Source organism: Lytechinus variegatus, chromosome 13 (assembly GCF_018143015.1).
Source record: "Lytechinus variegatus isolate NC3 chromosome 13, Lvar_3.0, whole genome shotgun sequence".
Lineage (NCBI taxonomy): Eukaryota > Metazoa > Echinodermata > Echinoidea > Temnopleuroida > Toxopneustidae > Lytechinus > Lytechinus variegatus.
In genome coordinates, this window is record NC_054752.1 from 8,404,656 (window position 1) to 8,430,244 (window position 25,589).

The 25,589-nt window shown below is 36.3% G+C and overlaps 2 protein-coding genes across 2 annotated transcripts in view; one reads left to right on the forward strand and one right to left on the reverse strand.

The window, feature by feature from the left end:
* The window catches only part of LOC121426089 (glutactin-like), a 39,985-nt gene extending 34,651 nt beyond the window's left edge, over nucleotides 1-5,334 (reverse strand). The window contains exon 1 of the mRNA XM_041622242.1: nucleotides 5,105-5,334. Coding sequence (XP_041478176.1) covers nucleotides 5,105-5,183 — 79 coding nt within the window. The 5' untranslated portion in view covers nucleotides 5,184-5,334. The remainder of the gene's footprint in view (nucleotides 1-5,104) is intronic.
* Nucleotides 5,335-12,080: 6,746 nt separating this feature from the next.
* LOC121426621 lies at nucleotides 12,081-25,028 on the forward strand. Its single transcript, XM_041622979.1, has 13 exons — nucleotides 12,081-12,295; nucleotides 12,891-12,962; nucleotides 13,325-13,396; nucleotides 13,938-14,018; nucleotides 14,429-14,500; nucleotides 15,050-15,121; nucleotides 17,739-17,878; nucleotides 19,627-19,930; nucleotides 20,644-20,671; nucleotides 21,361-21,555; nucleotides 22,887-22,966; nucleotides 23,584-23,722; nucleotides 24,608-25,028. Exons 1-13 carry the CDS (start codon nucleotides 12,081-12,083, stop codon nucleotides 24,941-24,943), a joined length of 1,806 nt encoding a protein of 601 aa, XP_041478913.1. The 3' UTR covers nucleotides 24,944-25,028.
* The last annotated feature ends 561 nt before the right edge of the window (nucleotides 25,029-25,589 follow it).

The following is a 25,589-nucleotide window of genomic DNA, read 5'->3' on the forward strand; positions in this document are numbered from 1 at the left end:
GCTAACCCCGTACTATCCTTAACCCCGTACTATTTTTTTCCTTTTCACACATGCCAAATTGTTATTGCTAACCCCGGATAAGGAATGCTTGCTTTTCACACACGAAACTCGCTAACCCCGGACTAGTGGTTTTTGTCGATCATTCATAGTACAAGTACTTCACTCGTACACTTTTTACACACGCTACAATTTCCTTAACCCCGTACTATAGGTGGGGCCAAATTGCCATTTAGCCCCACCTATATAGTACGGGGTTAAGCTTAGCCCACTTTCGTTTTACACATGCGATCTTAACCCCGTACTATTGCTCTTAGCACCGCAATTGGTGGGATAACCCTGCTTTTTTGCAGGGCCAAATAATCCCGTACTATAGGTGGGGTTAGCCCACTTTGCAAAAATGCTGTGTAAAAAGAAAGTGGGCTAAGCTTAACCCCGTACTATAGGTGGGGCTAAATTGCCATTTAGCCCACCTATAGTACGGGTTAAGGAAATTTTAGCCTGTGTAAAAAGGGTATATGTGTGTGCAAGAGGAAACTTGCCTGGCACACAAAACAAAGAAGGATACAAGTAGGGCCTACATGTCCAGAACATGCGCTTGTGCTAAAATAAAAAAGTAAAAACCGAAAATGCACTCCTTCATGCTGAATGTATGTAAGAACAACCCTACAATATTTGGCCAGAGAAAAAACTTTATTGAATGTAATTTTTTTCATCACCTGACTTTACAATTAAATACCTAAAACATGGCAGAAGAGAGAGAGAAATGAACACTTTATATTCATTTTCTGGTGGGGTTCACTTACTTTAGAGCACCACTACACATGTACAATTTTTCCTTAATTCAGTCAAACCTGTGTTATGGGCCACCTGTCTATAGTGGCCACCTGCCTATAGTGACCACTAAAACCGATTCCCATTCAGGCAGAGTGTGTGTATAAGAACATGTCTATAGCAGCCATCTGTCTATAATGGGCACATTTTGTGTTTCCCTTGGGTGGTCACTATAGACAGGTTTCACTGTATTAAAGGGGCAGTTCACCCTGACGAAGGGTTTACTGTAAAAATAGTAGAAAAAATAATTTAAAAAGACTGCTGAAGGTTTAAGAAAAATTCATCAAAGAATTAAAAAGTTATCAGAATTTCAATTACATTGTACTTGATTTGTGACGTCATATGCGAGCTGCATTCCTACAAAGCGAATGGTAAAATATCAATGAAATGTCATTTTCTCAGAAAATTGAAAATTGTTTTCACTGTACCTTTTGTATATCAATAGACAAATCATTTCACCCCCGATCATGAATAGAAAACAAAATTAAGTCATCAGGAACCATGTAAAAAATTTGAAATTCATGCATTTTATATTACATACATGTAACATGCTGCTCGTTTATGACGTCACAAACACACAACTCTAATAACTTTCTTAATCTTTAACAGATTTTCCTCAATCCTTTACCAATATTTTTTATCATTTTTTCTGTATTTTTACAATAAAGTTTTCTTCAGGGTGAACTTCCCTGCACGAATTATATCATAATTATGTGCCATTTACTTTGTGGAAGGAGAGCTAATTTTATTTCCCTTTCTTTTACAAGGTCATTTTGTGATCACTTATCAAAATTCACTCTACTGTACATTTTAGATATATTTTCATTTCAATTACATGTACATGTACTTGCAAGTACTATTAATCTTTGAATTAAATCTATCACAGAAAATCATGCTTTAAAAATTTGAGTTATCTTTTCTGTAGCGACGTACATCATGTGTATGTGCATGTAGGCATAGAGATTTGTGATGCACTAAATTATTGAAAAAATAATATGTACAGTGTGTATAGATCTACTCTTTCTCAGTTCAGGTTCTGTATAATTAATTACTTTCATGCATCCTACATATGAAACAATTATTATTCATAAATTTGAAATGAATAATTTGTTGTCATTAACTATTTCGGTAAACGACTGATTGAATCTGATAACTGGGCTAATTGAAAATCTTTATTCTGTACTTCTGTAGTGTAAGCGATTTTATAGATACAACACCTTATAAATAACCAGATGATCATTATTATTACTACAGTATAATCTCAACAAATATTTAGTCAACTGGTTTTGTTTCAATATTAATTAACAAATGAAGACTTAACTCAACATCATAACCATTACCATCCATCGATCATTTTTTTTCCAAATGAATCAAAACATGGCTAATTATCCAAAAAGGCACTTCAGGAAATCACTACATAGTGATGCGATTTGTCAGAATCAATACACTTCACACATGTACAAGTATATCCTTGTTACGCACAGGTTGTACAGATATATTTTTATACTTCATCCAATCTATTAAGCAAATCAATACGGCTTATTAGCCTAACCTTTGTGTTGAAAGGGTCCCACTAAAGAATCAATGAACCTGCCAAATCTGTTTCCCATGCATAGAGAATAATTTACACATACAGGTCTGACGATTCAATGATATAATTTGTGCTCAAAGGTGACATGTTCTCCCATGCAAAATCTGCATTTTAAAGCCTGGTCGATAACGTGAATTATACTTGACTTGGGTATTATCATGGATCCTACTACATCCAATATTCCAAAGTTTACAAGGTAAAGTGGCCTGTGACTCTTTTTTTCTGCCCTTTATTCTTGGTAGAAAATTATATATTTTTAAATCTATATTGTAGCACCCCCCCCCCCCCCGCTATCTCTGTACCTTTCTTATTTTCCTGAAAAAAAATCACAATTTGAACACTAACCTATTTAGCATGGGTTAGTACCGGTACATAAATTGCACAAAGATCTTGACTGAGATTTTGAGTTCATTTCATAAAAAGAACAAAATAGGAGGATATCTCTTTGAATATTTTGGTCATGTACATACTCAAAAGGTGAAAGATGGCATGATTCAAAATAAAATGTTCCAGTAAATTAGTAGATCATGTAAACACTGAGTCAAGCATAGGCCTATTATATGCATTATCCATAGTCCCTAAGTTGTAAAGCAGATTGCTGGTGTAAGGGCATACATTACATGTATCATGCAATGCAATTGCAATGCAATTCAATTCAATAGCAGCCCAAAGGCTGAATTAAAACCGGTATGTTGGCTCAGTTGGTAGAGCGTCCGTCTCACAACCGGGAGGTTGGGGGTTCAAACCCCGGCCGCGTCAGACCAAAGACGTTAAAAGATGGAAGTTGCTGCTACCCTGTTTGGCGTTCAACAATTAAAGGGATAGAGCATCGTCGATCTGGCGCTGCACGGTGGCTGCCGGGCCCACGATCAATTGGGCAAAGCAAATTTTCGGAGTATTTCATTCATGTCTATTTCGAACAATAAATTATGGATTTTCATAATTTTCATTTTCATTGGTGATACAATACAAGCACAACATAGTAATGAACTGGAATGACAGCCACTTTGGGGGCATTTACCACAACCTAAAGAGGAGGCTCTAAAACAAAATCTTCAATTACATTGTGTGCAAGGGTGACAAATTATCCCATGTTAATTCTGAACATTATCAAGCAAAGCATTGATGGGCAAAGTTTTAAAAAAGTATCTGATTTGTTTTGAAATAAAAACAAAACTGACAAAACTAAAAAAAAGTATTTAAAAAAATCAGGTGTTAGAACCTCAAAATATACTATGCTGAAAATTTGATTGCTAAAAAATATCCTAATTTCGATTTTTTTTCTGCAATTCCAAATATGACGGCTGGTCCACAACTCGCAATAGTGGGTAGTGCTTAGGGCCGGGGGGGGGGGGTGGGGTATTTTGTGTGACCTGTCCCCCTTCTATATCAATCAGATAGGTGAAAGGATTAAGTAATATGACAGGGTATTCATATCAAGAGTCAAGACTAGCATGACAGCACAGTTCAGAGCTGCCAACCTGAACAGTAGTTTGGTGAGGAAATTAGTATTTTCACAGGAATACCATATATGACAACATTGCATGAAACCATCACTATTCTTCTCTATTTTCAGTACTTAATATGGAAAATCAGTACTACTTGGCAGCTCTGATGTCAGTTGCATATTGAGAAACCATCCACTGTCTTCTTGGAGGTCAGTTCCCAAAGTCATCTTAATAGGCCTACTAACAATGAAAATACATCATTTTCTATTTTTATTTCCAAGCAACTACTGGGTATTGATTTGATCCTTTGATGGACATTTAGATTCAAAGGGAATTCTTACAATCACACACATACATATATGTATTTATGCCAATGACTAATATGAAAAAAAGGAAAGAACAAGAAACACAAAATAGCTTAGTTTTATAAAGTGTTGTACAAATACCTCTCAGATTTAATTTTGCTAAATCCCTCCAAAAGTGCATACTGCTCCTATTCATTACTACATGTAGATTTAATACTGAAGAAGAATGCATACAGGTTTTGAAGCCGGATTTTGAAGATCATTAAGGGCCACCCGACATCATTCATAATTAGGCCTTAATCTACTTGCCAGCCAACAGTTTACATAGTTGAGGTGTCAACATATAGCATCAATCTTTAACATTTAATATTTTTTATTGTTCAGATGGCATTGCTATTTTAATTTTTGGCCGTCTGTGAATGTATTTCAATTGCTTCAGAAAATAGGCAACTTTACTTTATGTATGAAATACTGATTGATATTAAATACAGCTTGCTGGAGAAGTTTCATATTTGACATGGCCATTTCTGACTTTCATTCAGTAAATAAGAACATATATCATTCTATCTGAAATATATTCAAGAAAAACATCTTGGACCCTCTCACTACTGATCTATGCCTCTAGAGTTTTTTTGACAAAAATGTCCCCTTAAATTGCAGATTTTACAAATTGTGACTACCACTGCTACTGCAACGCTCCACATGAGATAGATAATTTTCCTTCTAGAGGCTATTAACAGGCACACCAATAAAATGAGAAGGAAAATCGGAGATAGATCTCCTCCCACACACAGTCTTAAGCAGCACAAACATCTCCATCACACGACCATCCCCATCTCACGAAACACATCTATTTGCTCCGCCAACGCCACGGCAGCCTTTATAACATCCCCACCGTTCGACAACAACCTGTTCGAGCAGCGACTTACCAACGTTCCCATATGGACTGGAAAAAGAGGGGGATATGGCGCTTAAAAGCCACGCCAGGCGAAGGAAATTCCACAACATGTCTCCTTCAACTCCTCTTCGCCATGTTGATGTTATGGTCCACTAAAATGGTCCTTTTCACTATCCTAAAACATGAGTGATTGTCGAAAAGAGCACTAGAAACCTCACAAATCCTAGCAGTCCGCCGCTCCGCGACTGCCCGTATACAATGATGTACAAAGAACTTGCAAACCCCATACCGAATCACGATGATGCGATGGGAATGGCTTCAGCTTATAGTCTATATTCAGACCCTCAATCTGAATCTATACATTTATACCTCAATAATCACTCTCTTAGTAAATGATACAAGGATATTTAATCATATTTTCAATAATTTATCACTCGAGTATTCAGAAAGGTACGTCTAATCACATTGTCTTGAGATTTAATCCAATTTTGATCACAAACTTAAAGTAGATTTTCAAAATGAGTATAGGATACAAATCTACGAAAGGGTACAACCGGTCTAACAGCTGATTACCCCTGCAAAACTCTTCTCCTTTATGAAATCCATTATCGTCATTTTCATATTTTTTCATCATTCATTTAAACCATGATATCATTAATAGTCAGTCATGCATAAGTGTATTTTAACACTGCAAGGAACAAGAATATTTTTCTAGACCTCCATGTATCATGAATTATTTGTTTATGCGATGACGTCAGAAAATAAATATGCGTGGGAGATTTACGTTCGCAAAATAATGCTCCTTATGCGTGGTTGTTCCCCGCCCCATTCCATTCCCCTTTATGTCTCCCTCTTTTTCGATTTCTTTCTCTCACCCCCTTCCTCTTTCTTTCTTTCTTTCTTTCTTTCTTTCTCCCTCCCTCCCTTCTTTCCTTCCTTCCTTCCTTCCTACCTTTCTTACTTTCTTTCTTTCTTTCTCTCTCTCTCTCTCTCTCTCTCTCTCATTTAGGGATCTTTCCCTTGCCTCTCCATTACCCCCCCCCATACACACGCACACACACACACACTCACACACTATCAAGCTAAAGTAGTTCTCTTTCGTAATGTCTAATTTATTATTAATGATATTCATTGCTCTGAAATTGTTCATCTCTTCGATGAACGACGCTTTGTTTTTTCTGGAGGGATGCTGTTTTACTTCAGTACAATGGCTTCCTTTTGTTTACTCCCGTGTTACACACATTTTCTTTTCTTTTCTTTTTATACATCAGTGTATTCATTTGTTATGAATTCTACAAAAGAAGATGAAATTCCCATATAGGCCTAACTATATCAATTCTGAGATTACTATTATATCATGATCATCGTAGTTAATATTGTCAGTATCACCATTATAAAAACTTTTTAATTCATATTTGTGAGTGGAAAGTGGATGAAAACACAAATCGTAAACTAAACACAGCATGGGGTCTGTTGCATAAAACTCTTTACCTGAGAAAACTCTGGTAAAAACTGAAAACTAAGGTTAGTCTGATTTCTGTCATTGACTTTTAACACAGGGCAAAAACTCCGGTAAAAACAGCCTGAGTTGTCTCAAGTAAAAAGTTTTGTGTAACGGGCCTATATGATGTCGTTATCGAATCGTAAAGAAAATATAAGTTCACATTTTCACGGCATTAACCACGGTAAGTAGTGCCATAAGTAAATAACTGTACTATGTGTAGATATTGTTAATTCTGGAACTTGATATCTTTATCTTATAACTTCATAATGCAAATCAAATCTGAATGATATTTCTGACCCTTTTGTTATCTACATTAAAATTCAAAAGAGTTTTTTCTCCACTACATAATTAGTCCAATCGCAGGCTGGTACTTTCCATACAATGTCACTTCAGTACATACAGATGTACATGTCTCAATCAACTGTTTTCCTCTTTCAAAATAATGTAGATGATACAATCTTTGAATGTAAATCATGTTTTAATGTAAACATTGCACAATACGTCTGTGGACAACAACGTCGTATTGTTGTTTTATAAATCGAAATTGAATTGAAACGAATTGAATTTGAATGAAATTGAGTTGAATTAAATGGATTTGACTGGGTGTTTTTTACCATTGGGTATACGCGTACTTTCTTTAAAAGATTTTTTTTAAACCAACACAGCAAAAACTGTGGTGTTAACCGGTGTACACTATAGCGGACCACACCACCAGTTATTTTACACCGGTGTTAAGTTGGTGGTGTTAGTTTTACACCTACAGGTGTTATTACAACACCTATGGATGTTACATTTACACTCTTTGGTGTTATGTTCAATCTCTAGGGTGTTCTTTTAACACCTCAGGGTGTGGTCCTCTATTAACACCAATTGGTTTTAGTTTTAACACCACAGTTTTTACAGTGCACAAAGAAACAAAAAAGCAGCAACAATGGTTTAAAATGACTGATTTTCTCTCTCTCTCTCTCTCTTTCTCGTAATATTGTGAATGGAATAAGGTGCCTTATGATGTACATAACCTACGTTCAAAAGTATTTATATTTTAGTTTTCTGAGAAAATTATAGCATGTTTTTGATTTAATAAACCCCTTATATCACATATCATAGATGCATGTATGTGTTGTGATAATTAAAATTTCTAAAAATCCTTAAAAACAAAAATCTTTCCTGTTTCTGCTTCATCTCTATCGCTGCTGTTTCTTGAAATTCCCCTCAATTATGAATTCTATGCAAATATCAAGAAATTCCTGTATACACGTGCAGAGAATACACCTGCAACCAGCCGGTAACATATACCCCTGTTTTCTTCTTTTCAAATCAATAAGACAAACCAAATATTTGTCTTGACTTATGAATAAATGAATAGATATGAAATTCGATTGATAAACTTCACGGTCAGGCGATCCACGCAATCGCATTTTTTTGTTCCTTTAATCCAGAAAGGACGAATTACGCAAAGTGAATAAGTGATGGTATCACTGCATGATTAACGAACCCATTTTTCTTGTTTCGTTTAATTATCTAGCTAGAACGCGAAGCTCAATTGAGGGGTCAATAATATTGGGGGTAATCCTTATCGCTTGCTTAATCGTGGTTTGTAATCAATTCAGGGCCGCGGAAGCGGGTGGCGGGGGGGGGGGCTTCAGCCCCCTACTTTTTTAAAAAACCTTGTACAAAAACATAAAAATTACCATATGATTGTGATTTTTTTGTATGGTCAGCCCCCACACTTTTGGCTCAGCCCCCCCCCCCCCTCCACTTTGAAAACCGTTCCGCGGCCGCTGCAATTAAAATGCAAAATTCCAGACAGATCTTCCATTGAACATTCTATGCATGAGTTGACGCAGAACCCAGCCCAAATTTCCGGATTGATATTTCATATTTTCCTCAAAAATAATAAGCCAGCAGGATTTTGTTTATCAAATAGGGCTTATTAATTGAGGAAAATCCTCATATTCGGCACATACACAATGAAAGTAATAAACAAATTTCCATTAAAACACAATAAGATAAGCCACAACCATGACGATCAATTGTTATCATTTTTTTAGATATCTTATTATTATTGATTTATTTTATTATTATTTTTTTTGGGGGGGGGGCTTTATGTAGGGTAAGGCCTTCTTTTTATATGAAAGCAATATGTGCATGTTGAAATATATATATATGAACTGCACGTTCTTTCTTTCATTGACTGCATTTTTCTTTTCAACGATCACTCACTTTAATAACAATAAAAATAACGTTTTATTTACCCGGGGTAGGCAATTTGATTCCACGACGTTTGCTCCAGCGACAATTATTGCTCCGATGTAAATTCCACACACTAATGGAATGACCAAATTCAACCCTTGATTCAACACTTTACCCTACCCTATAACCTAACATAAAACCCTTATATCGCAATCCAAACCCTATTATAGGCGACCGCACACCAATTTGAAGCTAATATCGAGACTTCGAATATCTACTGTGTAATGTTCGAAATCATCGTACGAATTATGTTCAAATCTGTGACTATGCTATCATCGTTCTTAGAATAAAAGCGAATTTAATATCTAGTCGTAATGACGTCATATCAGTCGTACGATTGGCTACGATTGGAAACTAATATGGCCTTCACTCCAAAATAAAGGTTTGCGATCTTTCAAAATGGTTATATTAGTATTCTTTCAATTAATTTTAACCTCAAATAAAATGATGTGTTCCATTCACATTTTCAGAAAATGAGCAAAATGCGATTCGTTCCAAAATCGGATCGCGAACAGTCGTAAGGTGTGCGGTGGCCTTTAGACGAAATAAAGTCCGGAACCAAAATTAATATAGTGTCACCAGCCAAGTTAGTTATGAAATTGCCCTACCATAACATTATGATGATACCCTTTTCTGATGTACTATGCTGAGAACCTGTAGCAACAAGGCAAGGTCTTTGGTATGACCATAGGCGGTGGAAGCGGGGGGCGGACCCCCCCTAAATTTTTTAATGGGTATATGACTCAGCCGGGGATCGAACCCGCGGCGACCTTCTGTTCACGAGACAGCCGCTCTACCACCGAGCCGACTCCGGCGTGAAAGCGTCCCCAATACGTAGGCCCATGGACCCTACTCTATTCCAATTTGTACAAATAATCTGAATACTCGAACAAATACAAATTCCTTGCACTAAGCAAAAATATATTGATGACAATACATTAATAAATTTACCTATTTTCTTTCGGTTATTCACTGCAGCCTAAACCACCATGATCGTAACAGAGTCAACCAATTTGCAACCAGTCTGCATTCATCAATGATCCAGTGCGGTCCTCTGATTGGTTGCAACTGGAGTTCCGCTCAGAATAGCGCTTTCTGATTGGTCGAAAGTTCAGAGGGTTGACAGAGACTCCCAGTTTCCTTCGTTCGATGCATGCAGTTGTGTACGAGGTTAAAAAAGGGGGGGGGGGGGAGAAGACCGCCCTGGAAAGATTTCGATTTAATGACAAACTTTCAGATTTTTATCATCATGATATGACCGAGATGTCTATCCCCAGATTGGTGATGAAGATAAACTGTTTAGATATTCAGAGGCACTTAAATCCGCATAAATAATCATGAACGCTTTCCCTGAGCGCTTTGATTGATTTGTTGTAAGGGGCGAAATCTTTCATTTTTGTTGATCTCGGGGTTCGTTTAAATTCTTTGATGAAACGCTGCAATTCAAACACAATCAGCGGCGTACCCAGGATTTTCCAAAAGGGGGCAAATTTTTCGTAGGATATTTCGTCTGCAAAAAAATTGACAAGCCCCCCCCCCCCAAAAAAAAGGTCTTCAACCTTTTCTTTCATTTTCCTCTCTTTCCTTTTCCTCTTTTCTTTTTTTTCCTTTCCTTTCTTCCGCTTCATTTTTTTGGCTTGTGACTCGTCAGGGGGGGGAGTCTGCCCCTAGCCCCCCCCCCTAGGTACGCTAGTGAGCACAATGGTCGATTTGACAGGACAGATCATAACAACAATGTTTATTTTAATAAAATGATCACCAATCAATATAATTTGGATTGGGATTAGTACAGGGGGTGTGGAACGGTTTGGAAGGTGAACTGGGGGACGTGGTGGGGTGTGATCCGCCCCCCCCCCCCAATGAAAAAAAATAAGCTGTCTTTTTTTACGTTTTTTGTAAACAGTTATATACTAAAAAAATGGAGGAGCTCGAGCTGAGGGGACTGTTTGTCCCAAAAAAAGAGAGGATAGTATAATTTATTGGACATTCACGGTCGAAAAATAGAGAAAATAATAAGAAAACTAAGATTGAAAAGAAAATTGAGAAAGGGTCTCCGCAGGTACATTTCGAGGAGCTAGCTCGAGCTGAGGGATTTTGGGCCCGGTTGAGGCGGACGCGGCGGGGCTGGTATGCTTACGCGCTTAAGTTTTGCGCGCGTAAATTTTCTGACCAGTAGCTACGCGCACTGACCTTCATTGCATGCCGCACAATAGACGTTGCCGCATGCGACTTTGGCAAAAAGAAAAGAAATATTCAAGATGGCAGCTTTCAACTTTGAGAAGAAGTGAGCGTGGATTTTGTAGCATGCCTCATGAATCAAGTTTGGTTAGGGTGAGTGAGCGTAACTTCATATCTTATGTAGTTGATGATAAATGAGGAGGGTGTGAAGGAGACAGATGATGGTGATGATGATGATGGTAAAGATCAGGGTGTGGAAGATAATAATGATGATTATGATGAGGAGGAGGAGGTTGATTTTAGTGATGGTGATAATACTCATGATAGTGATAGTGAAGGTGATGTTGTCGATGATGATGGTGGTGGTGATGATAATGGTCAAGAACCTCAACAATTTACCGCTTCTGTCCTGTTTCTACCTGACGTCGAATTAGTAGATTCCTCCAGAAACGAACTCAACCAACTTGTCTTAAATTTCTTGCATAAGATTCACCTCTCTCGGTCTACCTTACTCTCACGTCAAAATATGTAACGCTACCATTAATGCAGTATCAAACTGCGGATCTCCGATACAGAGGAGGAAGGATACAGAAGAAGAAGAAGATGGTGATGATGATGATGATGATAATGATGGTGATGATGATGATAATGATGGTGGTGGTGATGCTATTGTTTATGGTGAGAGTGATGACATTGGTGATGCAGCGGAAGTTTAATGTTACACGTCAATTTTGATTAAGATTATGTAGAGTTTCTTGAAATGAAATTAGAGAGTGAAATATGGGGCTGTTAACCTTTTAATGAGAGATAAAGTGAAAAATGGTGGGGAAAAGGGAAGAAGGGCGGAGAGTGAGTGAGAGAAAGGGGGAGTTGGATAGAATGGAAGAGGCAGAACGAGTGAGGGGGAGGGGTAGTGAGAGTCACATAGCGAGAGAGAGATAGAAAGAGAGAGAGCGGAGGGTCGGCTAAGAGAGGGGTGGGGGTACAGGTAGGTTGATGAAGGCGTATTGCTAATTAAATTGCCTTGTTTTTAATGAAATATCAGGTGTTTGACTGAGAAAATGAGGACGACATGAAACTTTCCGAAGCTGCAAGCTGGATCTTGTATTTAGTCTTTGTTCAATGCGTTATCTCCTCGGACCACGATCACTGCCTGCAGTCAGCGTGCATCTGTGAACGGACCAGATTGATCTGCAATCCACATCACCTGGGAGAAGAACAGCAGGAGCTGCTCGAAGAGATACCAACTCCTCTTCGTGAGCAGCATTTTCCAGCGTTCGAAGAGGCGTAAGTATTAGAGATGTGGCATGGATGATGCTGGTGATGTGAGAAATATGACCACGAAGGCATATCGATGATGATGATGATGATGGCGATGATGGTGATGATGATGGCGATGATGGTGGTAAAGATGATAATGATGGTGGTGGTGGTGATGATGATGATGATGATGGTGGTGGAGGTGGTGATGATAATGATGATTATGATGACAATGGTGGTGGTGTTGGTGGTAATAATGTTGATGATTATCATCAATGATCACAATTATAACTATAATGACGATGATTAGATTAAGTGATGATAGAAATATTCAAATTGTGACGAAATTTAATGATGATAATTCCTACAATGAAAATGATGATGCTATGGATGATGGTTATGGTTATATTGGTGATGATGTTGATGATGATGAAAATGATGATGATGGTGATAATGATTATGGTTATGATGATGATGATAGAGGTGTTAGTGGAATGAATGATGTCATTGTTATTTATTCATTGACGTTGGCCGACACGTCAACAATAAAATAAATCGATGCGGTTTGTATTTGTTTTAATTCTCCTCTCTTATCCCACGGTAATAACCTCCCATCTTACAGAGATTTCAGATACAACAACATTGGTGATGTAAAGACGACGTCATTTCATGGCCTTCACAATCTGAAAACACTGTAAGTAAAATAGATGAATAAGGACGAAGAAGTAAACAATAACAATAGTAGTAAAACAATAATAAACATAGGAATATAAACTTAGAAGAAGATGATGATGATGATGATGAAGAAGAAGAAAAAGAAGAAGGAGGAGAAGATGAAGAAGGAGAAAAATGAAAAAAGAAGAAGATCGATTGCATTGTATTTATCGTATCGTATTTTATTTCAAAGAAAAGAGAAAATGAGTGAGGAAATTTTTCTCCATGGCCAAAAACAATCATTCTATATTTATTCCATAATGTGATTTTTTTTCAATCAATTGAAAATGAAAAATGATATATAAGTATTTTACTTTATTTTATTTCTACGTTTTTTCGCAGTTGGCTCTCTCACAACCAAGTATCTATGCTAGACTCTCACGCATTCGGTGGTGCTACTGCGTTACAGACTATGTAAGAAACAATAAATGAAAATTGATGTAAATTTGAACTCATTTTCATCTTCTATTTTACCCTTTCTTTTTCTTCTAAAATTCTGAGATGAAATGTACTGAAATATGTAGACCTGTTTATTTCTAATGTTTCTCGAGAAGATTAATTGAAAATGGTTTCGTTGTATACAGCGACATAAAGTGGTTTAGAGAGAGTGGGGGGGGGGGGGGGCTAGAAAGGGAAGAGGGGATGGAAAAAGTGGTGTATGGTGGGGGTGTATGATTAAGAAAAGAGAGACGAAATTACGGGCTTGCGAGTACTTCTAACCATGTTTTACCTTTAATAATAAAAACAAACAGACACACTTGGATTTGTCAATATAATGTGTCCGACCCAAAAAAATTAAATAATGATCTCGTATGATCTCGTTTTTCTTGGCAACGATGATAATTATGGGGGGGGGGGGTTAAAGGGGTGTGGGTGAGGTGCAATAAATATCTTATAAATAAATAAATAAATATCACGTGGTGCTTGTTTTATTATTTTGTTTTGTTTGATACAGAGACTTATCTTACAACCGATTGGAGATATTCGAGGAAAGTGTGCTTGCTTCAGAACCCCATTTGTTAAATTTACATACCATGTACGTATCATATCGAACATTATATCTTACAAAGTTTATATATGTATAACAAAAATGAATACAAAATATGTTCAGTCCGTCCCAGCATTAATTTTAGGATGATATTTTTTTTATCGAGATCAGCTTAACAAATAAAAAAGAATTTCATTAAAATAGTCTTAACAATAATTTAAAATATGCCACAATATTTGTATATCAACTTAAGTATTCATATTTACATGATTTCAAAAGATTCTTTATTCAAATAAATCTTAATAGACATAATTATTTGTTTTAGGCATTTTAAAAAGTTATATCTTATGGTATATAACCATATCCCTCAACAGCATTACTTTTCAACATTTGCTGAATGTTGCCACCTAACACAAGTACTATTTAAAAAAATGTACGTTTTCTTTTTCTTTAACCAGTGATCTCTCCCACAATAACATAAAATCGATCGAGGCACATTCGTTTATCACCACCCCTAATCTGGAACAATTGTAAGTATTTTATACCATGCTAAAATAAAAGAAAGTTTAAGTATTTGCTGATAAAACCAAGGACGGAGCCAACATATTTTTATATGAAGTGGGGGGATGTAATATTGTTGCATAAATTTGTCACGAACAGATATTAGGAGTATTTGGTTTTACGACACTGTCCGCTCTTCGGATGTTTTTCAGGGGGAGGGGGGTTTCCATTTTCCTTGTATATTTTCCCTTCTCACATTTTGTTCTTTGTATTATTGTATCGCTTGGTACTACATTGTCAGGGCAAGCGCCCCTGCCCCCTTTTGGAGACATCCCTGTATGTAACATTGAAATAGAATCCGTGTTCCCCTCAACTAATTGTTAACTTGTATTTATTTAATTAAATAATTCAACATATTTTTTGGGCACAAGGGGATTTTTACGACCACGAGGCAGATAACAGATATCATTTTTGCACTCTTATGTTACGAACATCAAACATATAATGCTTACCAAAACGTAAAAACAAGATTCATAACTTTTCACGAACAAATTTAAAGTTTTCATCGAATTTTCCAGGTATCTTCACAATAACCCACTCACTACACTGGATGGAGCACCATTTGTTCATTGTCGGTCGTTAAACACACTGTAAGTATAAACAGGGTCCGCAGATAGATTTTTGATAGTGGGGGCTGTGTGCCACAATTGAAGGGGGCTGAATTTGCCTTAACTTAAATCATAATTTGATGGGCATCTTCACGGTTTTGGAGACGTTTATCGAATAAAAATGGCAAAGGCCGAGGCCCCTGGGAAATGTTAAAATCGGGAATCTCTCCATTGTGATTATCTTCCCTATCAATAGGTTAAGTAATGGAGGATAGCATAAAACCGGTGCTGGTATTCGTGTTAGGAGCACAGTGTAGATTGCCTGTCATAGCTCCAGGACCTAATCTGACTTTACAGATATGAGACAAATCACAATATTAATGACTATATTTGCAAGATCTGTCCTATGTGAGTTCAGTGGTATAACTTGATATTTCCATATCGTTTACACGATGGTGAACTTATCGTGAGGGTGCAGTGCCAGGTTATTTCAAGAAAAATGGGGGCGGCCTATCATTATTTTTTTTATTTGAGCCACATGGGATATATGGAATTACACAATATGCATGCAGACTCTCTTTTGTATACTTTTCTTTCTTATTCAAATTAGTTATTCCCTTTTTCGTTTCTTTTCCCCCAATTTTTCACTACTTAAATTCTTAAGGAGAGGAGGAGGAGGGGGGGGGGTCAACACCTTCCCCCTGTCTGTCGCCTATGCTTATCGCATGATGGAATATTATAATGTCGCTTTTATTTAATTTTTGTGTTTTTTTTATCTATGCCAGGTCTCTCGCACACTCAACACCAAGGGAATCAGCCGAGATGATGTCACTCGTGGAACATTTACCAAGCCTCCGTCTCATGTACGTCAAAGATTCAGACGATGCGTCAGCTCACTGTGCCAATAAAATTTTGCCAGCATAATTGTATTGCGTATATATACATACAGTGCATATCAAAAAAAAGGGACAGATTTGAAAAGTCTATAAAATTTTTGTTTCAAATTATGATGTCTATATTTTGGTGTTAATAGGTGCTCTAAGGTCTTATCTTTCAAATGCTATTTAAAAATTTCGTTTCGTTTATGCTTGAGTGAACACGGAATGTTTTTGTCTGGGGTTAAAAAGGAGGCTTGCGCCCAAATGGCATAACATTATAAAAATAATGATCGGACTTCTTGCTAATTAGCAAACTTCCTCTTATCCTTTTCATTATCTTTGCCATAATTTTCGAATCATGGGGTCAAAATTCATTTTCAGATCTATTCATTTACTTAAATTGTTCTGTTGTTGTTTCTTTTTAATATGCTCTCTGTTAGCTTTGGATATTCCTTCTTCAAACTAAAACAATTTTCAACCGAAGTATGGGAGACCGTGGATTTTTTTTTCAAATCCTTTCATTGTGTGCCACAAAGGTTATTGTCCCCTTTGAACAGTGCCACACGGATGGGCGGGGGCTCGGGATGCCCCCCCCCTCCTCAATTAAAAAAAATCATGACCAAGAAAAAAGTGGACAGGAAATAGGAAAGATAGAAATTAAAATATGATATGATTTCCTGAATATTATGTCAAAATCTATCACAAAATTTGTTATTATAATAAAAAAAGTGGGACATTTGCGTGCTCACTTCGCTCGCTCACAATTTTTTAATACATTTTACCCGATCTGCCATATCTAGCTCGTTCAAAATTGTCTCAATTCACGATTGTCATTAAAAGACATGAATCCCTTCCTGTGTCCTGTCAAGCAATTTAACGTGGTCTAAGAATCAATGACCCCTTGAAAAATAGATTCACGTCTTTTAAAGGTACATAACATAATTTGTTCCATATAATAAAAGGATTTGAATAATCACAAGTTTTTCCAATTAATAATGCAAATCTTCTTGCTTGGGTTGACAAAAAATCTTCTTTTCTCAGTTACTTATGAAGGAAAATTAAAAGGTAAGAGAAGTTTAAATGAAAAAAAAAACCAAAATAATTCAAGTAAATAAATAAATTTGTAAATAAGATTTGACAGCATAATTCGAAAATTGTGGCACAAATAATGAAAAGCTCCAGAGGAACTCTCCTGATTAGCAAAAAGTCTGATCATCATATTTACTCATATTCTGCAATTCTGGCGCAAGCCTCTTTTTGAACCCCAAACAAAAACGTCCCGTGTTCGCTCAAGCATGAACAAAATTCATTTTTTTTTAATTGCATTTCAAAGATAAGACCTTAGAGCACCTATTAGCACCAAAATATAGACACCATAATTTGAAACAAAAATTTTATAGACTTCAAATCTGTCCCGTTTTTTTTATACGCACTGTATAGTCACATCGCGGTGCGAGGGCAAAACACGTTCCCATAGGTTCAGTTGCATAAAAGTTGCTCTAATGTTATTTACTATCCAGTGGTAACTGAAATGAAATCCACCAGCACCGTTTATTTTGGGTTTTCAAAGGATAAAATACCATTTAAAAAATGGTGATGATAGGGTGAAGGTGGGGGCGCGGGGATGCTGAGTTGGTAATTTTTTTCCTTGAGAAAAGAAAACCACCACCCAAAAGTTATCACATTGCAGAAGGGCATTTATACAAAACCATTGTTGACTATTTTTTTGACTATTTATAAACTTCAATGTTGCGTTAATTTGTTCTTGTTTATTTTTGCAGATTTATAGATGGAATCATAAAGGATTGTGAATGTGATTGGTTGGAAACCATGGAAACCTTAAAAGCACAGACCATTGATATCATGGACGAACACCATGTAATGGCACATTGTATCGATGAGTGGAGGGCCCATTGTGACGGTAATCAGGGGCACCTTTTCTTCAAAAAAAAATCTAATTTTCGCCACCCCAAGTAAAAAAAAATCTGTCACATCTGTTTTCTTTTTATTAATGTTGTTGATTTCTCCCCCGAGTTCTTATTTATTCATTTCCACAGAAAAAAAATTGTACTCATGCAACCCATAACAACGGGATACCGATGGGGCGGGGTGGGGGTATCTCCAACTTCTACATCGCTGTAAGAATTACTCAAGGCGACCCCCCTCCACGAAAAAAATGAAATGTCGCTGTCAAAATTGAAATCTATATTATTTTCTTCTTTATCATTTCCTATTTTGTATTTACTTTCTTGCCTCATGTATCAGGGGCGGATCCAGCTTTCGCCAATAGCGGGGGCCGAAAAATATTTTGATCAACATTTTTTTGATTGGCCGCTACAATCTGTGGCTTTTTTTTTTTTTCATGAGGTAGTCCTAACTAAAGACTGAAGTTTTAAGTATATGTTAGTATTTATTGCTATAAACAATATAAGGTATCTCATGTGGTCTTACTATATAATGCGAGCGCGAAGCGCGAGCTAAAAATCTTTGATATGTTATGTCCTTAGAACTGAAGATTCAGAGCAGTTTTTATAATCATGAACAAAGATAAGTAATCCGACTAAACAATGCGAGCGCAAAGCGCGAGCCGAAATTTTATCATATAGTAACGTGAAAAGTGACTCAATTAGGACTGTTTTTAGTGATTAATGAAGAGGATACAAGTATCACCAATTAAATAATGAGAGTGCGAAACGCGAGTTCAAAATTTCTGATATTCCGACCTGAAAAAAATGAACAGTCTAAGCGCGTTTTAAGCTGTGTGTCTCAAACAATTAAATGCGAGCACGAAGCATGAGCTTAATTTTTTGACATACTGACATGATAAAGGAGCATTTTGACAAACTTTGGTAAGAATTTCCAGAGTATAGGTTTCTCACAAATCAAACAATTTGTGTAAATCAAACAAAATAATGAAAGCTTGATGTGCGAGCTAAAAATTGTGTGCAAATTGATATCAGAACTGGATATAGGCTATTGTGTATATATATATTGGTTCTATATTAGTGTCATTTAACCCTCTTGAATGGGATTCATTACACAGGCAATGCGAGCGCGAAGCGCGAGCGAAAAATTTTATATAAAGTCTATTTTCCAATTCTTCCCCTCACCTTTTTTGGGGTAGCCTTTCGGGGTCGGGCCGGTCGTTACGAGGCTGTAAATTACCCATCAAGGGTAAAATACCTCTTTCTTATACCTTTCTTTCTGTTTTTCGTAGTTTCTATCAAGGTAAAGAGTACACTTTTTTCTGCAAGTTGTCAAAAAATAGGAGGGGGGGCCGGGGCCGGCTCGGCCCCCTCCTGGATCCGCGCCTGTGTATAATTAACTTCCCGTCATTACAATCCTTAAAATTACGAATATACCGTCCTTATAAACCATCGTCCTCCAATGGTAGTTGTTGTAAATCCTCACAAATACTATATTTTTAATGGTCCTCCCCCTTTTCCCAGTGTGATCACAACCATGACAACCATTAAGAAGACACAGAAACAAATACCATCCCACAAAAAATTCATAAATGCATAAGTATTCAGAACGGTATACTAGTGAACAATAAGGAAATTTAAAAAAAAGTTGCAACGAGTGTTATGGAATCCTCTAAAATCTTGGCGTCTGTTTTGTGTTGTTTATTTTTCTGAGCTAAATATTTGTCTTTGTCTTTTGTTACAGTGTCACATATCCATCAAATCACCTTGGATGCCCTCCGCCACCATGCTTCTCATACTGACGAAATCACTCTCGACGATCTGCAAGCTCCCGTTGTCAATGGCAACGGGTCTTTGGTCTTTCCCGACGGATACGGCGAGCAATACCCACTAAACTCTATCGACGGAAAGAGGGCGCTATACCAGTACGATTGGATTACACGAGAAAGAATCGGACAGATCGAGGATGACGAAAAACGGAAATCTTTCCAAGATGTTTTTAGGAAGAGGATGACCGATTTCATAAAGAAGCATTATTTCCTGAACGGGTAAGTTTTTAAGACAGATTATGAAATTTGTTGATTTTAAGTTGCAGATTTTAAGTTGCAGATATGACTGTGTATTTTTATAGCAGATGCGAACCAATATCGCCATCTCTAGTCCTAAACTACTCATACCTGGCCAGTTTCCTGACCCATATAGTGTAGTCTAGTAATATAGACCCATTTGAATGATGACATGCTAATTAACTATTCGATAGATTTATACCGCAATAATGATACCAAGTAGCAAAACAATTATTTTTCCTCTCAGAACATTTTAGTTTCTCTATGCAAATACAATCATAGGTTAATTTATTCTCTGTAGTAAATATCTGAAAACGTCTATTTCAAGACTATATATTTATAACACACAGTCAATGAGAGACCACACACAGTTCACTCCCCCTTTAAAAAATCTCTTCTAAATAAGTCCCTTATTATGCAGATGCCCTAAAATGTAAGTAAATATAAATGAAATAATGATCAAACTCTTATTTTCTGTGACTATAGAGATCATGCTGACAAGAAATGCTGAATATCCAAAAATAAGAAAAACATACCAAAATATCATAAAAAGACATTCTGATCTAAAACAAGATTCCTAGAAATCTCTGAAAACACTTAATTACTAATTAATTCGTTTTTTAGGGATATTTCATTTTTGTGACACTTTATAAAATGGTATATTATTATTCTCTAAAATTCTTTTCCCCCAATAGCATCGTTAATGGAACAAACCACAATATGGTAAGTTAGTTTTGGTTTATTAGGATTGTAAGGCACAATATTTTGAATTAATGTACAAATGATCAGCTTTCATGAAGAAATAATAGGGGATCAAGAATTGAACCTTGTGGTATTCCACATGTTGTAATATTAGTATCTGATGCTTGATTATTAACAATAACATATTGATTTCTATTTGTAAGGCCAATTTTAAATAAATCTGAGAAACATAATCGTATACAGTACATCTGGAAATTTGAGATATTTATAGTTAAAAGCAGCCACCTTTTGATAATTAGATTAATCATTTTACATAGTAAGAAAATGCCATTATTTTATCTTTTTTTAATTAAATGATTTTTTTGCAGATAAATAGGAGGACCACGGGTCCGTTTCAGAAATGACTTCATATTATTGTAACTTTGCATAAATGGTAAAAAAAGGCTTAGCAGCCAAACAAAATAAACTGTTTGCATGGTGGTTAAAATATTGGGGATATTGCCATAATCATAAATCTTTATGAACAGGCCTTGCAAATGCCTGGTCAACCCTCGCCCCCGGCCTCCTCTCTTTGTCATTGACTTTAATTGATTGTTATGTCAATTTTTTTTAGCAATTTATAAAATTGATCATTTTATCAATTTATTTTTGTGTATGAAATAGTGACATTGAAACTCCTATATCATTCTGTACCTTATATAACCTCTCAGACCTTGTCCGAACTATCGCCGCATGACTGGGAGACCTCTCTTCAAAAGAAGCCCACCAACGGTTCGACGCCTGATGCATCGAAAACCAAGCCAAAAGGGAAGATGAAGAGGAAGGGAGTGCCAACCAATTTTATCTGGTTGATAGTCGGAGGATTGGGGGCTGGCCTATTGGTCGTGCTTCTTGTGTCGTTGCAGGTAATTAATACATTTTAGAAGGTTCTTTTTGCACCCAGTGAATCTTTCACATCAGAAAGGTAGAAAACTGTACCTGTAGGCCTCAATTGTTCTCCCAATAGAATTGAGTTATCCCACAAAAATGCCGTTGTCTTCCTTCCCCACATTTTTAAAACCCACATCTCCATTTCCTAATCCTCCCTCTCTTTTCTTCCCCCTCCTCACCCTTCCTCCTCATCATTTTTCTCTCCTCCTCTCCTCTTCTTCCTTCCTACCTTCTTTTTCTATTTCCTCCTTGTCCTTCTTTATCTATTAAGATCTGTAAATTGTCTTCCCTTTAATTTTATCCACTGGCGGATCCAGGGGGGGGGGGGCCACAGTAGGCACGTGCCCCCTGTTTAGAAGCAAAATTTAAATTTGTAATGTAAAAATGCCATTAAAATTGAAATTGAAGACCCTTTTTTTTGCTTCTCAAATTTATTCGGGTAAGAAATATCCTTAATTTGTGGTTGAATTTTTTTTTTTGCGTGTCAAAATTTTCCTCAGAAAAATTTGCCTCCCCTTTCGGAAAATCTTGGATCCGCCCCCGATTTTATCCATTGGCATATATAGTTACGTAGATATTTATGATAACTATGATAACTAACGTCTCTCATTTATTTATTTGTTAATTACACTAACTTGATTTCATATACAGGAAAGTTATATTTGAATGTATTTCTTTATTTTTCTCATTTATGTGATGGGTTTTCAACCATGCTTCATACACCTTTTTTTGAATATTTATTTTCTATTTAAATGAATATCAGTTAAAATCTAATTTCATTGCATATTTTTATTCAAATATATATATATATATCAATTATCAATCTTTATCGAATGAACTCAAACATTCCCCCCACACTCCTGTCTTTCAAACGGAAATATAAATTTTATCTATTTACTCCATAAGATAGTTTTATATTTGCCTCTCCCTCCCCTTTATTTGTCTTACTTTCTTTTGCTTTGTCTGGGGTTTTTAGGTTAAGTATCTATTTTTTCTTATGTAATTTATGTATTCCATTTTTTTTTCTTTCACTGGGGATTGACCTTGATAGATCAATATGGCCTTTGTCAATCCCCTCCACATTTTGATTTTCTATGTTATTTTTTATGTATATATTGTTACTATTTATCCTTGTATTTGTTATTATCTATGTATGCACTCGATTATAATGTTTATTACATGTTTTTTACTCAATATGTGGAAATAAATTGAATTGAAAATTGAATTGAAAAAAATTCTTTTATAATTCATCTCTCTATCCATCTGTCTATATAGTAAATGATTTGTTCATTATTTAATTATGCAGCACATTGATTGGAAAGATCACTCAATTAAAGATCCTGAGAAGGAAAAGAGAAAGAAAGAAAAGAAGAAGAAATGCTGCGGGTAACTATCCTTCTTATTATCAAAATAATAATTATTTATTAATCATTATAAATCATTTATAAATGAATTGTGGTACCATATTAGAGATTCAAGTTATTTGATACAATGAATGTACATGTATATGCAGTACACAACCGTAAATATTACTTTGAATATGTTGTATTACTAATATGGTAGTGACTTATAACTTGATTGCTAGGAAAGCATGAATGCTTGTAAGCAAGCAACCAGATGACCGACGGTAATCGAACCCAGGTCAACAGAAACCGACACCCCCGCTCTGCCGACTGAGCTATCGCATCTTCTGTAAACTCCAGCATCCACGAACAACATCCCAAAAAAGTCCACATCTTAAGGTTACTGATACAAAATCAATGTAAAATTTATACAGAAATGACATTTTCATTCTTCTTTGATTTGAAGCAAGCAGAAAAGCATTTGATATTTTGTCAAAGGGTTCCATTGTTAAGAAAAAAAAATAAAACAAAGAACACCTTAACTGCCCCCACCAAAACTAATCTTGCTTTATCTGTCTATCATTCTTGCTCTCTCTGTATTTATCTTTTTCTATCTCATTCACCCTCTCTGTCTCTCTCTCTCTCTCTCTCTCATGAAAGATGGTTTGGGACCATAACAGGAAAGCTAAGTGTCCGCAAACAGTTTGTTAAGGGAGCGACAGAGAGAAAGCATGCCAAACAGAAGTTTGCCAGATCGACCCAAAGTAATTTTGCTGTTTTGCATGGACAAGCAAAGGAGGTAGGCCTAAAGGCCACCACACACCTTATGACTGTTCGCGTTCCGATTTTGGAACAAATCACATTTTGCTAATTTTCTGAAAATGTGAATGGAACAAAGCATTTTATTTGACGCTAAAATTAATTGAAAGAATACTAATATAACCATTTTGAAAGGTTGCAAGCCTTTATATTGGAGTTAAGGCCAAATTAGTTTCAAATCGTAGCCAATCGTACGACTGCTATGACGTCATTACGACTAGATATTAAATTCGCTTTTATTTTAAGGATGACAGCTTTGTCACAGATTTGAGTATAGGTATTCATATGATAATTTAGAACATTGCACAGTAAGATATTCCAAGTCTCAATATTAGCATCAAATTCTACTACATATTATTCTGAAATTGGGTCGCAGACCAATCTTAAGGTTTGCGGTCGCCTTAAGATAATAATTTTTGAGTAGGCCTTTAGGCCAAAAGATGGTTGGTGGTGGGTTATTTAGTATTATTATGAATAAGTATGAATCAGTAAAATAGTCCTCAAATAATGAACATTTTTTTGCCGACTTACATGGAGTCACGGCAGTGGGGGGGGCAAATGTTCTCTCACTGCATTGTTGTTAATGATCGATTTCTGTTTATGAAATTTCCCCCCCTCAAAAAAAAAAGAAAGAAAAAATAAAAAAAATATTAAAAAATCACTCTTAGTTTCTTTTACACAAAATTTCAATTTATAATTGAAAAAGAAGTAAACAAAGTAGAAATGTAATGAAATGAAAGTTTCTTGTTTCTATGCAACAAAGTAACAAAACAGTGATCTCATAATAGAAAAACTCAAATGATTTTTAATTTCCATTTCACCCTTTCCAATTATTTTGTTTTCATTTTCTAATCCTAACTATCAGAAAATGGATCAAATAAATGGAGGGCAACATCCACCTTCCCAAAACTTTAGCCGCTACACTACTCCATCCAATCACATCGTGGCACCGCAACAAGCCCCGCCCAATCCAAAACATTCAGCCAATCCAGGCCCACCACCGGCTCCCCCGGTACCGCCCACCACAGGTCTACGGAGAACGTCGGTGGACGAAGGCATACGCAGAATGGTCACGTCACAACGTGATAAGGTGACGGGAGGACAGAGGACGCCTTCTGAAGGGTCAACGTACTATTTTGATAATTTCTACACAGATAGTGAGGACGACAATGAAGAGGAAACTGACTTGTTTCGCAGATGACGTCACTAAACATAGTTACTGAAGTATTGGCCTACATGTACATGTGCATAGAAATTTGCCCTCTACTCTCTGAATGCAAAGGAGCTAATCTGGGGCCCATCTTCAAAAGAGTTGTGATTGATCCGATCAATCGCAACTATGGAAAGCCAGCAACATCAACATCTAAAATGCGTGTCTGTTCAAAATGTTTTCTAAATGTGTTGTATATTCATAAATTCATTGATTTCTTAAAAATTCAGTGTAATCTCCTTTGTTTTCAAGACATTTTGCAAATTTCCTGTAGAAAAAATTATGACACTGATGGATTTCCATAGAGATCCAATTGATCGGATCAATCGTAACTCTGTAAGACAGGGTCCTGATCCCTAATCACACTCCTCCCAGAGTGAGATGAGGTACCAGTCCTGATGGAATGAGATTTCAATCTTTCAAGAGTGAATTTTTACCTATTTTTGAATGAAAGTGTGCATCCTTTTTACATCAAATATTACCTTGGGCCATTTTACAAAGACTTACAATTATGGTAACTTTGCCATTATGTTAATTGTCGTGGTACCCGGGGCTCCTTAACACAAAGATTAGCGATCAATCGCTGAATTAACTGACCAATCAATATCAATGTGACACACGTATTAGGGAGCAATCA